The following is a 13,262-nucleotide window of genomic DNA, read 5'->3' as shown; positions in this document are numbered from 1 at the left end:
GATTACATGGATCTGATTTTACTGGCAAGGCAGTGTGTTACCAATGCAGGGGCAAAATAGCATCTGTAATATACACCCGGTGATGGAAAATCACAGATTCTGTGCTCTGCTTCATAGCCTCCTGTACTTCCTCTCTCTTACCCCTCAAGATCCTTTATTATTATTCCTTAGTTAATATTTAATGTCCCTGCCAGACTGTGTGCTCAATGATAGCAGGAACCCTGTCTTTAGCCCAGCACCTAGAGCACGTCATGTGTGGTCAATAGAGACCTGCTGAACCAGTGGGAAGTGCCTTAATCAAAGGAAATGAGCTGGGTCTGGATGAGCCCTGCTTCCTTTCCAAGCTGCTGACAAATCGTCCGTTTAATCATCTGTTCTAGAATTTTGCCTAGGATTATATCAAGACTCTGGAATTTACCATTTTGCCTTATTCATTTTGGTTCTCTGTTTGCCTGGTCTTCCTCATTTGATTGTCAGCTCTTCGAAGCTAGGGTCTGTGTTCTGTGTTGCTGTTCTGTAATGCCCAGGAAAATGCTCTGTTCAAAGTGGAGGCCTTTTGAGCAACTGAATGACTTGGCAAGTACCACCTCCTAAGAGAACAAAAAATTGCAGTCAGAATAATTTTATAACCACGACCACTCACTTCACGGGCCACACACTGAAATAGTTGTAAGTCAATTGACTCTTTTATTCCACAACAATCCTCTGAGAAAAATACTACAAGCCCCATTTCATAGATGAGGCACCTGAGGCTTCAACAACTCCCAGGGACTCACCCCAAGTTACCCAGCTGGTAGGAAAAAGAACAGACCCACCGGTGTGGCTCAGTGGCTGAGCATCAGCCCATGCCGCAAGAGGTCACCAGTTCCATTTTCAGTCAGGACACATGCCCGAGTTGTGGACACATCCCCAGTAGGGGTTGTGCAGGAGGCAGCTGATCGATGTTTCTCTCTCCTCAATGTTTCTCTCTCTCCCTCTCCCTCTCCCTTCCCCTCTCTCTAAAAATCAATAAATACTTTTTTTTTTTTTAAGAAAATTAGAGTTGGACTGTGTACCAAGATTGGAGCCAAGTTTTTGTAACTCTGAGGTCCACGCTCTTAATCACTTGTGGCCATCCCATCCCACTCCTCCAGCAGCTGGCCATCCTTCTCTCGGGAAATACCTGGGTACACATGTATCATGTCCATCTGATTGGAAATTTGGTGATAAGGAAGAGCCTGGAAGACAACTCGCTCAGTTAATCTCTCCAAACTCTGGTGTTTGTTTAGACAGTGGCCATCAGAGAAGATACTTTGCTGATTGCTGCCCTTGGCTCCTGCACAAAAGCAGAGAAGCCATAAATCCTGGTCAGAGGCCTACGAACAGCCTCTCCAAACTGCCGGGGTCAAGAAGCCTTTTGATAATGCCCTCCCCATCCTGTTTGACTCTTTTAAGTAAGTAAGCTCCACAGAAGGAAGCAGCGTTGACTATTTCCCACACAGAGTCTTTCTCTTGTGGAGGGAGACTTGTACATACAAGTAAACGGGGGAGAAGACTTGAGGGAATTAAAAGAATACAGTCCAACTCTAAGGACAAATGAATGGTGTTTGGCTGTCATTGCAAGAAGCTTCTGGTTGATAAATACTTTCTGGTACTTCCTTGCTGATTTCTTAGCCTCACACCGCAGGCCCTGACCACTGCGGTCCACTGGGCAAATGCAAATTACCTGACTCAGGCTGGTGACTCACCAACTCCCTTTTAAACCAATGCTAGGTTCAAGGTAGCGACTGCTCAGGTGGAAGCCATGGCTCACAGGATCTGCCTCTCCTGCTGGCTGTTGGTCTGCTGGTTGGTGGTAATGGTGGCAGAAGGTAAGGGGTTTTTGTGTTTATTCCACTGTGGGCCCACTAATCAGAAAGTTGTGTGAAAAGATAAAATTTGGCTCCATGATTATACATGTTCATAAATTGAAAACGTTTGTCAGATTCCACCAGCCTGTATGGTTAAAGAAGAACAGGCTGAACCTTATCATCTGAAGACTTTACTCTCAGTCTCAGTTCTCGCGCTGTGACGTTAGACATACTTAACCTCTCTATCAGTCTCTTCATATGTGAAGTGACAGGATTAAAGACATGCATTATTACGGGGGTTGTGAGCCATCATGCAAGAAAAGCTCTTCAAGTTTAAAACACTATACTACTACTACTTACTATGGTTCTAATGCTACCAATTTGCCGCCCTGAATGACAGCAATGTACGCCTCTTTCTATCCCCAGAAGCACAGTAATTTGCACATGGTGAGTGTTTAGTCTCTGTTTGTTAGTTGCTTTAATTAATCACATCTATTTAGCTGTGTTTTGGTGCCATTCAGATGAGCATAGACTTCTTTCTTTAGGATTATATTAGATTCCATCTCTCCACTGTTCCTTTTCTTTTTCCTTTCCTCCACTATGAAATTTCCAAGTGGCCTGAGCCTTAGATTTGGTTTACAAACCTCTGGGGAAATGAAAGAAAAAGATAAAAAGAGGAGAAGAGAGGGAATAGAGAGGAAGAAGAAACTGGGAGACCTGGGTCTGAGGACAGTTTCCCTTCGCTCCAGAACTAACTATGGTTCAGGGAGTAGAGACCCAGGAGTCACACTGAATCTTTCTCCCCTTCACATGCCCCTGGGGGCTTTGCAGGGGCCTAGCCAGAAGCTAGTCAGCCTCCAACACGTTCCCTGCTTCCATCCCCCATCGCTCACAGCAGAACAGAGAGGGGCAGAGACCTTGGAGCTGGTGGAGAGACCACCAGAGCTCACCCAGTCCAATCTCTGCATGAACTCCGGTGATCAGAGGGCAGGAAACAGAGATTACAAATAACCCCTGCCCCACTTCTTTCTAAGACAAGGCCTCCAAGCATCACTTGCTAAAAGTGACATCTAAAAGAAACACCATAAACAGAACTAGCCACCTCATGCCTTCATTCCAGAAAGTGAACCATTCGTCAGGAAACTTTGTAATGTGTAGCTAAACCGGTTATAATGAATTAGAGGTTTATTCACACCAAAAGAACACCAATGAAAATGTGAGATGTGATTTCTGACCTTGACTCACACTTCCCCACTGTCCCTCAGACGGACATGAAAGTCCATCCAATGTAGCGTCACTCTATCCAAGCCACCCTGGTCCCAGCTCATTGCTCACTTCCACAACCCTCACTCTCTCCTCTCCTCTCCCTGGCAGGCTGAGCTGCCCCTCTTCCTGTTCTGCCACCTGTTTACTGCAATTCTGCTTCTCATGACAATGTTTAAATGTCACTATGGTACTGCCTTCACAAAGGCTTTCTTAAGACAAAATTGCAATCTCTCCGATATCTTAGAATAATACTTATAGTAACTTGTACATCACCCATGGCATCCCTGCATTCTGCTCCATATTACAAATCCAGGTATTTGCAGCACATCTGCACTCCTGAGCTCAGGCCGGGTCTTTATCGTCTCTGCATGTGCCACAGCATCTAGCATGGAACCCTGTGCACTGCTGAAAATGAAATAAGCCTGCGTGACACTTTCTGAGCTCCAAATTATTTACCTGTAAAATTAGAGATATGACCAAGATAGCCAGTCATTCTGTGAGTCTACACAATAAACTGAGTTGCAGTTAACCAAGTCAAAAATTGAGTTGAGTGGTGAGTCAGTTAATCACAGGATTTATATTTCTTTCTGGTTCAATTCCAAAAGCATGTGTGGATTTTTCTAACACTCCATGTGTCATGGAAAGGAAGAACTGCATACTAGTACATATAAATCAAGTATGAAGCTTACTTCTCTTAAAATCCGTATAGTTCTCTACAACCCAACTATTGTCTGCCCAAATAACCACAGACTACAGGTAATTACATATTTATATAGAAGTCTTTTTTTCCTTACTTTTTTTTTAAAGTACTAGTTGCTGGTATGCTATGAGTTTTATGTCTAGACTATAATAAACCAACTTAAAATTGATATCTAAACTCTAAGCAATATTTTGGCTTAATTTTTTTTATTTTACTCTAATTTTAAATGTAAGTTATTATTGTGAATTTTCTAGGACTGACATGAAATATTCACTGAGCTTTACAAAAATCTATAGAGAAGAAAATTCAATGTCTGGCTGGCCATTCATTCCATATCAGATCCACATATTTGCAATGTGTCTGGGCACCACTCTACGCCAGGGATTATTCTAGATGCTAGGGACATAGCAGTGACCCTCAAAGTCAGCAGTCCCTGTCTTCATGGAGGTCCTGTTGTAATAAGATCTGTACCCTTTAGTCCTATCGATAGTGCACAGATTTTATGTATAAAGTATAACCAAATGGAACCAAGAAAATTGGGCTCTTGCTAACAGAATATTTCCATAGCATTGAAGATTAATCATAAAAGTAGCTAATACCACTAACTGCATACTGTGGATCAGGAATGTTCTGAGCACTTTATATCTTATTTCAGACAATACAACAAACCAGTGAGATAGGCAGTATCATTTTCTCCATTTTACAAATAAGGAAAAGGAGACTCAGAGAAGTTAAGGAACCCGTCTATGGCCACACAGTTGTTAAATGGCAGAGCTCAAGATACCTGGCTCTAGAGCCTATGCTTTTAAACATTATGCTGTTCTGCCTCTCAAAATGTTTTTAATCTGCATTTAAGTATTTGACCTACTTTGGCCTGAATAAGGTTGCAGAAGCACTCTCATCTTTGATATTGCGTGCCTTTGGTGGCATGTCAGTATGCTACATAGTGAGAACTATTTGCTTAGTAACAATTGCATTATCCCTGAGAGACAGAGGAACATGATAACGTTTGCAGTTATCGAAACAGATTTCTCCCAATCAATCAATTCTACTCTAGAAACCATGCTGGGGATGAGGTCAAAGGATGTGGTCTACAAGATGGTCAAGTGGATATTTCAGTGGAGGAGGAATATAACTTCTGAAGAGTAATCACATGACTCATGAGTATCATGGACTCACAGGATGCTATGGAAGCATGCTGCATATTGTCTTAACACAGCCTCAGGATTAAGGCCTCCCTGAAGAAATGAGATATGAAATCTGCATAGAAATAAGCCAAGCAAAGATGGCAGGAAATGGTGCTCTAAGCATCTGGAACCAACATTTTTAAAGCCCAAAATCATTGGTGACTTTTGCCAAAGTAGCCTTTGTGGAGTGGAGGAGGCAGTCAGATTCCAATGGATTTAAATAGGTGTGGGAGGAGCGACAGAATTGGAAGTGTGCAGACTTTTCTTTGCAATGAGAGTAGAAACCAGAGAATTTCATGGCAGATCACCAAAGATTTCTCTCTGAAGTATTAAGCTAAGTAAATTACTTAGAAAAGTAGAGAGACTTTAGAAGAGAATTCTTCAGGTAAAGGAAGAAGAATGGGTATTTTGAAGCAGCTTTGAGGAGCACATTAAAGGTTTTGAAGGCAGTGAAAATTGAGCAGAACAAGGATAAACAAAAGAACTAATGAGCCCTAGCTAGTTTGGCTCAGTGGATAGAGTGTCAGCCTGTGGACTGAAGGGTCCCAGCTTTGATCCCAGTCAAGGACACATGCCTGGGTTGTGGGCTCAACCCCCCGTAGGGGGCGTGCAGGAGGTAGCTGGTCAATGATTCTCTCTCATCATTGATGTTTCTATCTCTCTCTTCCCCTCTCCCTTCCTCTCTGAAATCAATAAAAATATGTTTAAAAAAATAAAGATAGCATTTTAAAAAAAAAGAATTAATGAGCAATATTATTAGTCAAAGTTGGAGACCATGAATGGCATCACCCCCTCACTCAGATGTTTGGCCTTAACCGTGTAAAGAATCTGTGACAGTCCCAAAATCAATCCCTGTGGCTTCCCCATTTTAGAGCACTTGTGCTAGCCAACCAGTGACCTGAAATAGTCACCATGTGTCTAGTCTGCTGGAAGAATGTGGTTTTATGTGGGTTTGCCCACATTCTTAGGTTGGTTAATAGGACAAACCTGTGCCTTGATCTTGAGCCCGCAGAAATTCCCGGAAGAAAACACTGAACACCTCGGGACATCCCAGAGTCAGAAAAAAAGCTGCCTCGCAGGCTCTATCATCCACTGTCAGCTGGGGATTTGGAGAGTAGCTTCAGGTTTTAAGAAACGAGATAAGCACAGGGGTGGGTTGGTCGGTTTGTTGGTTGGTTTATACAGCTGGAATGCAGTTCACAGAGTGACAGAGCTCAAGGTCTGTCTAAACCTGATCTGTCAGCAAAGTGTCAAGATGGGGATTAAGAGTAAGGCTAGCTTCTCCTCTAGCAACTGGAATCTCAGCAGATTTTTATGTTACAAAAGGTTCAGAACTGATCTAATTGTGTATGAGGAAAGAATGAGTAATGTGGGATTTAATCATCTTCTGTAGTTTGAAATATTTTAATCTAGTTTCAGTCATAGAATTTCAATACTCAGTAGCTTAGATGGGTCTGGAAGAAAGGGTCAGTATTTCCTTCAAGGAATAGACACCAATTCAAGCTAGCTGTAAAAAAGAGTAGAACTGGAAGTGGAGTGGTTATTATAAGAATATCTCTAAGACTTTAAGTACCACCAGCCCTCAGTCAGACCAGCCCTGGAAAGTCAGGAATCAAGGCTACTTTCATCATCACTCCATTACCACATGGTCTCTTGTCTCTTTTTCTCTTTGAGAGCCCTTCCCCATTTTACAGTTTCTATGGAAAGACGGGCTTCTCCGCTTACTCAACATTCAACTGACCAAAACCTAACCCAGCTCCTGTCTTACACCTTCCACTAACTGTGTCTCTGTTGAAATTCTCAAGTGAGAATCTGATTGGTCACTGGCAAGGCAATGAATGAGTTAAGTGTCTAACAGCAGTCCAATCAGCCATAGCAAACGTGTACAGGTTTGACCTTTCCAGGGGTTGTGGGTGAAACAGAATCTCTGGGAGGGACTATGAGCACAGGCAGGCAATAAGCATATCCAATATAACCAAGAGACCTGAATTCAGTTGTTCTAACGGTGAGGGGTATCTAGCTCTTTTTAAGGGCCTCAGTACTCCCAACTTCCTGTGGGGAGCTCAATTTCCCCTCATTCACACGCAGCAGTCCTTTCCGGGTCTACATTGGTAAGTCGCTAGGGGAGTGAAGGAATAATTTTCTAAAGGGAAGCTTACTTTCAAGTAGATAATACAGCTAGAGGGAAGACCTGGACACTTGAGCTTCATCCAAATTTCTTCTCAGAAACCAATGTTGCCCTGGTCCTCAGTGCTCGTTCCCCTGCTGCGTGCAGAGGCTCCCTGCCTCTTCCTTGGGGAAGGTGAAGCAGGCCTTTGGATGAATGGCCTGTTGGGGTAAGGGGCAGTTATTTTTATTTTCTTAACACTAAGTTCTGTTTTTCAACTAATTTTCTTTATTTAGTTATAATATATATACAATAAAATATATAAATCTTTTCTAATTGAATTTATTGGGGTGACATTTGTTAATACAATTACATTGGTTTCAGGGGGTAGAATTCTATAATACATTATCCATATGTTGAATTGTATGTTCACCACCCCAAGTCACATCTTCCATCACCATTTATCCCCCCTTTACCCTCTCCTACTCATCCCCTCTTTCCCTCTGGTAGTTATCATATTTTGGTCTGTCTATGAGGGGTTTTTTGTTGTTGTTTTGCTTAATCCCTTCACCTTTTTCACCCAGCCCCTAACCCCCCACCCCCCTGACAGCTGTCAGTCTGTTCTCTGTATCTGAGTCTGTTTCTATTTTGCTTGTTAGTTTAGTTTGTTCATTAGATTCCACTTGTGAAATCATATATTTGACTTTCTCTGATTGTAAATGCACAAATCTTAAAAGTATAGATTGATCACATTTTACACATACATACATTTATGTGTGTATAAACATGTGTGTAGACATGTATACATAAGTGATGTGGGTATATATATGTGTGTATGTATGTGTGTATATATATATATATATATATATATATGTAAAATCTTTATCTCTATATCTATGTAACAACCACCAAGATCAAGATCTAAAGAGTTCCCAGGTTACTTTTTTCACTAAATAATACCTACCTCAACCCTAAGTTAACTATTTTTTTTTACATTTTTTTAAAACCATAGATTAGTATAGCTTGTTCTTGAACTTGATACAAATGGAATCTTTTGCTCAACATAACATCCGTGGGATGCATCCATATTGTTGTATTAGTAATTCTTCCTTTTCATCGCTGAGTTCTATTTCATTGTAAGAATATCTACATTCTGTTTATACATTCTCCGATTGATGGACCTTTGTGTTGTATCCAAGTTTAGGCTGATATGAATACGGCTGCTATGAACCTTCTTGACCTAGTCTTTTGTAGACATAAACACTCATTTATCTTGGGTAAATTCCCCAGAGTGCAACTGTGGAATCATAAGGTGTGTCCATGTTTCATTTCACTGAACATTGGCAGTTCCTCCAAACGCACTCAGGCCTCTCCATTTCTCCCTTCTAATCGCGCTCTCCTGCCATCCCTCAAGCATCTCCCTTCTGCTGCTGTTATCAGGCTTCTTCCTGACTTGAATTTTTCTCCCCACAGGACAAGTAGTCACCCCTCCCGGAGGCTCACAAACTGAGGACCCTACAGACTGCCAGATCTTCACACTCACCCCTCCACCTCCCACAAGGAGGCCGGTGACACCGATCCAGCCCATCACAAGGACACCCAAGTGTCCTTTCCATTTTTTCCCCACACGGAGGCCCAGAGTCCAAATTAGGTTTCCAAACAGACCTTTCCTCCCTCCGAGGTGCAACCACCGTTTTCAGTACCGTCCATTTTTTTGGCCAAACAATCGTCTTAGACCATATTATAACTATTTCCCCAGAAGAAGACTCCGGAGAGGAAGCTCATCCGAGGAAAGAAGAGGGAAGAGAGAAGCCCCAAACCTGCTCAGTCAGAGGAGGTCAATACCTCAGAAAAGACTATAAAAATAGTTCTGTTTTCTTTTTCCAACTAAAATTGCTGAATTGGAAACTTATCTTAAACACCACTGACTAGAAATTGTTCTCCTCGCCAGCAGTGAAGACACTGGTGCATAGGTCATTCAAGTTTGCAAAATAGGAGCAAATAACCACATTATTCTTATCCCCAAATTTTTACGACCACAAATATCTGTGCAAATAAAATCCTAAAATGAGAGGTTCTGGTCATTCCTGTCCATACTGAGATGCCAGAGAATCAGCTCCATCTTCTAAATTAGAGCGAGGAGAATTCAATAAATCAAGATTGCTATAGATCAAATGAAGACATTAATGAAGCCCTTTTATACTCACTGGAAGACTTATGAGCAAGGTGCATTTACCAAGTGAACTTTAAAAGAAATTATGGAAAACTGAAAGCTTTATTTAAAGCGTGTTGGCAGGGATATAACTAGTGGTTATTTATTCATTTACTATATTTTTATTGAGGTACAATTGGCATAACATCACATAAGAATTCAATATTTGTATATATTGCAAAATGGTCACCACAATAAGTCCAGTTAACATTGACACCATCCATAATCACAAATTTATTTTTCCTTGTGATGACAACTTTCAAGATCCAATCAGTTTTCTAACAACAACAATTTTAAAGATTAAACTAAATTATAGGACATCTGACTATAGGTAATACTTTAAAGCTATCATAAACTGAATTACCTAACCCCAGAACTCTTTTTAATTGTAATATCTAAATGTACTTTAATGTTAACTTTTTAAGCAAATGAGCATGATAAGTATCTCACTTTCTCACATTGTCATCATATAGATACTAGCTTAAATGATACACTTCCCCTAAAACTTTCAATGTGGTCTCGGCTCAAAGTCTGATTAAGGTGACATGAATGTTCTCCCAACTCTAGGACTCCACAGACCTAAGTTTACTCCTCTATAGGAAGCCTGTATTTCGAGGGTGCAATATAAGTCGCCCATCCCACAGATGACATCCATTGGTTATTTCTTTAGCCATTCCGTAACATACCAACTCCCGTTTGTGCCGCTCATCTTGCCTGTAACATAGGAACTAGTTTTGAACATGTGGTCTGTATCTTAACACCTCTTCCTCCCAAGAACTATGTGCAAAAGTTGCTGCTGGTGCTGCTGCTTCTACAAAGAAAAGAAAGAACATAAAGATGTGAGGTTGCTGGGAACGTTGCCTGGGAAATGGAAAGAGATTGCTTTGCTTCCTTGCTGTATTAAAGATAAGAAGAGGGGTGCGGGGGGGGGGGGGGGGGGAGACACACAACTATTTCCTTTACTCACTTTATAACAAATTTTCATCATAAGAACAGATATGTGCTTCAAAATGTCAGGCTTAAATAAAATCTATACTTGAAATCCTCATTAAGAAATTCTGTATTTTGTTAATAACCTACATCTCTTTTTTTCTCTCTTTTTGGTTAGTGGGCATAAGCAGAAATGAGCCAACCTTAGGCAAACTTGAAGACAGAGAAAGATTTGTCTGTGACCTCACCTCCCTCTCAGGACCTCCCCCCCCCCCCCCCCCCGTATCACTGCTCCCCGCTCACCACTCACCTAGCACTCAGTGCTCTTGCCGGAACTCCCACTGTCCAACCAAACATTAGAAATTGTGCAATCCAAACGTTAACTGCTCTGAACTGAGTCCCTGAAGGCCTTGCTACGTGATATTAATCACTAGGAAAACTTAGACAAAGTAAAGACAGATTAACAGCTTTATTAGTCAGTTATTGCATCTATTATAGAAAGCAGACGACTGCTGCAGTGTTTCATAGTGAGGGCCTTTTGTAAAATAACCAGGTAAAATTGCATTGCTTCTCACCCTTGAACATGTATATAGAAAGCAGGTGCACACCTGCAAGTACAAGCATATTCTTGTGACTTTTTTGAGAAATTGCATCCTTTGGGTTAATAGATTTTTCTCTTAACATACAGTGATGCCTAGCAGGTTTACAGACTCAGGTATAGTCTTCAGTACTAATACCTCAAAGTGAGCTAGTTTATCAAATGCATTCCTCTTAGCATACAGGTGGGATTGGCCGCTTTTGAAGCAATGGGAGTCTGTGGGGAGGGTGTGATGACCTTTAAATTCAACTTGTGCTTTGTGGTAAAAACAGCCTATGCAAGCCTGAAGTTCTAATTATGTGAAAAAGGCATACCCTGAATGCAGTCATCAGACAAACCCAAATTGAGAGACATTTACAAAACAACTGCCCTGTAATCTTCAGAAGTGAAGATGTCATGGTAGACAAAGTTTAAAGACAATTACAAAGACGCCACAACTAAGTGCGATCCTGGAGGTGGGAAGGAAAGGGAGAGATTGCCATGAAGAATATTATTGGGACAAATGGCAAACTTTTAATGTGGAACATGTGTTAATAGTATTATATCAGCGTCAAATTTTCTGAATTTGATAATTAGGTAAGAAAACATACTTATGTAAGATTTGAAGTATTTGAGGGTAAAGGAGTATGATTTCTACAAATAAATCTCAAATTATTATAGAAAAAAGTGTGTGTGTGTGTGTGTGTGTGTGTGTAAAAGAGAGAATGGAAAGAAGGGAGATATAAAGCAAATGTGGCAAATGACTTTACAATTGGTGTATAATGGGTGAAGGGTACATGGGAGTTCTTTGTACAACCATTGCAACTCTTGTCTAGTTTGAAGTTATCTCAAAATGAAAGTAAAATGATACTATCAAACACAACACAGAGGAGTGAGTGGCAAAAAGTGCCACCCTGGTTTAGTCATGGGGGAGGAAGTGGTTAGTTTAGGGCCTGGGGACAGATGGAGGAAATGACAGAGTAAGATTAGACTGGGGGTGGGGGTACAAAGAAAAGGAAGGTTAAAAAGGAGACAGGATCTTGGGGAACGCTGCATGGCAAGTGCCTACCGTCACCCAAGAGTGGACAGCAACACCCCAGGCTGGGCCACCGTGCTGCCGCTGGAAAAGGGGAACTTGACCTGGGAGGACGCAGCTCCACGTGGGCTTTAAAAACATTTCAGTGTGAGATTTTGGTGTGCACGTAAAATGAAGTTAGATACACTCTTCTGGGTTTGTAACCCATTTTATTTTCCCCCACTAAGATATTTTGTGATTGAAAATTCTAAGTGAAAACGCAATGAATTCTGAAGAAATTTTGTCTGTTGAGTAGGGCCTTACAAACACATCTTTAGTCTTTTCTGTGTTTGTGGTCAGAATCAATAACTGCAAAAGTTTCTGCTTACTATTATCTTTTCATAGTCATTATAAACAAGGAGAACCAAATAATCTTTTGTGGTCGCTGTAAACTTCCTGTAATGTTTGGTAACAAACAGAGATCATGCACTCTTGCTAAGGTTAGAGTTAATAATCCATCGCCAGCTTTAGTTTAAATGTTTCTTTGTGCTTTTTAAATAATCCAGCAGTAGAGAATAAACTATCAGCCAAAATCATTTTGGGAGAATAAGAGCAAAACGCAGGGTGGGACAAGGAGTGGGGAGGGTGGACCTTTATAAGTTGTGATCTTTTGTGAAAATTCAGGGGAAGGTCTGAAAACCCTTTATGTTAATATTTGTTTCTGAGCTGCATCTATTAAATTGGTAAAGTATTATCATGGTGGGGTGTTTTTTTTTTTAATATGTCCCTCTTCCCCCTTAAATTTTACTTAAAAATTTAAAAATCCTCAATAGTTTTTCCTTTGGGATTTTTCTGCCTTCTGGGTTCTTTTTTTATTTTTTTTAATGTTTAAAAATATGTTGGCATGATAGTTCAAGTCTTAACTAATGATTCAGGTATGAAACAATGAATCATTGGAATTTAAGAAGTATTAGGGTGCTCGCTTCGGCAGCACATATACTAAAATTGGAACGATACAGAGAAGATTAGCATGGCCCCTGCGCAAGGATGACACGCAAATTCGTGAAGCGTTCCATATTTAAAAAAAAAAAAAAAGAAGTATTAGGCATGCATGTATGGGGAAATATGTTCAAGTATGCCGTTGTGAAATTAAAACTGTAAAGGTAGGCCGTTAAAGTGCTTGTATGTTGCTCTGTATGTTAAGAACCAGTCCTGTTGCATCATGTATATTATTACTAAGCATTTCTCTTCTCTGTTACAGCACAAAGAAAGATTTGAGTTCTAAACTGAAAAAAAAAATCCCACTAAATAATTAATATTAAAGTTATCCATGCCTTAAAGATAAGTTAATAAAATCCTAGTCCTGCTCCCCACGCTACTAACAACCTTGTAATGATTCACACTTTAGTTATAAGAGTCATGGGCTGGTTGAGCCGGGA

At 40.7% G+C, this 13,262-nt stretch overlaps 1 protein-coding gene and 1 non-coding gene across 3 annotated transcripts; both read left to right on the top strand.

Annotated features, from left to right (window-relative positions):
* The first annotated feature begins 1,752 nt into the window (after positions 1-1,752).
* On the top strand, positions 1,753-10,221 carry ODAPH (odontogenesis associated phosphoprotein). Of its 2 annotated transcripts, none has more exons than XM_070394972.1 (2): positions 1,753-1,850; positions 8,563-10,221. In XM_070394972.1, the coding sequence occupies exons 1-2, from the start codon at positions 1,784-1,786 to the stop codon at positions 8,949-8,951; spliced, it is 456 nt and encodes a 151-aa protein (XP_070251073.1). In that variant the 5' UTR covers positions 1,753-1,783; the 3' UTR covers positions 8,952-10,221. The 2 variants fall into 2 exon arrangements, with proteins under 2 accessions (XP_070251073.1, XP_070251079.1); XM_070394978.1 differs by lacking the exon at positions 1,753-1,850 and adding an exon at positions 7,247-7,318.
* Positions 10,222-12,798: 2,577 nt separating this feature from the next.
* Positions 12,799-12,905, top strand: LOC138999704 (U6 spliceosomal RNA). The gene has a single exon (XR_011469432.1). It is a non-coding gene; the product is annotated as a U6 spliceosomal RNA (small nuclear RNA).
* Positions 12,906-13,262: the final 357 nt, after the last annotated feature.

The sequence above is a fragment of the Myotis yumanensis genome, unplaced genomic scaffold, assembly GCF_028538775.1.
Source record: "Myotis yumanensis isolate MYYU_CA2020_CCGP unplaced genomic scaffold, mMyoYum1.0.hap1 SCAF_1, whole genome shotgun sequence".
NCBI lineage: Eukaryota > Metazoa > Chordata > Mammalia > Chiroptera > Vespertilionidae > Myotis > Myotis yumanensis.
The sequence above is the reverse complement of the archived record's forward strand: the minus strand, read 5'-3'. Positions and strand labels throughout refer to the sequence as shown.

Coding starts and splice junctions, on each gene's coding strand:
- ODAPH (XM_070394972.1), top strand. CDS start 1,784: ATGGCTCACAGGATCTGCCTCTCCTGCTGGCTGTTGGTCTGCTGGTTG. Junction 1,851..8,562: donor GGTGGTAATGGTGGCAGAAG/GTAAGGGGTTTT, acceptor TTCTCCCCACAG/GACAAGTAGTCACCCCTCCC.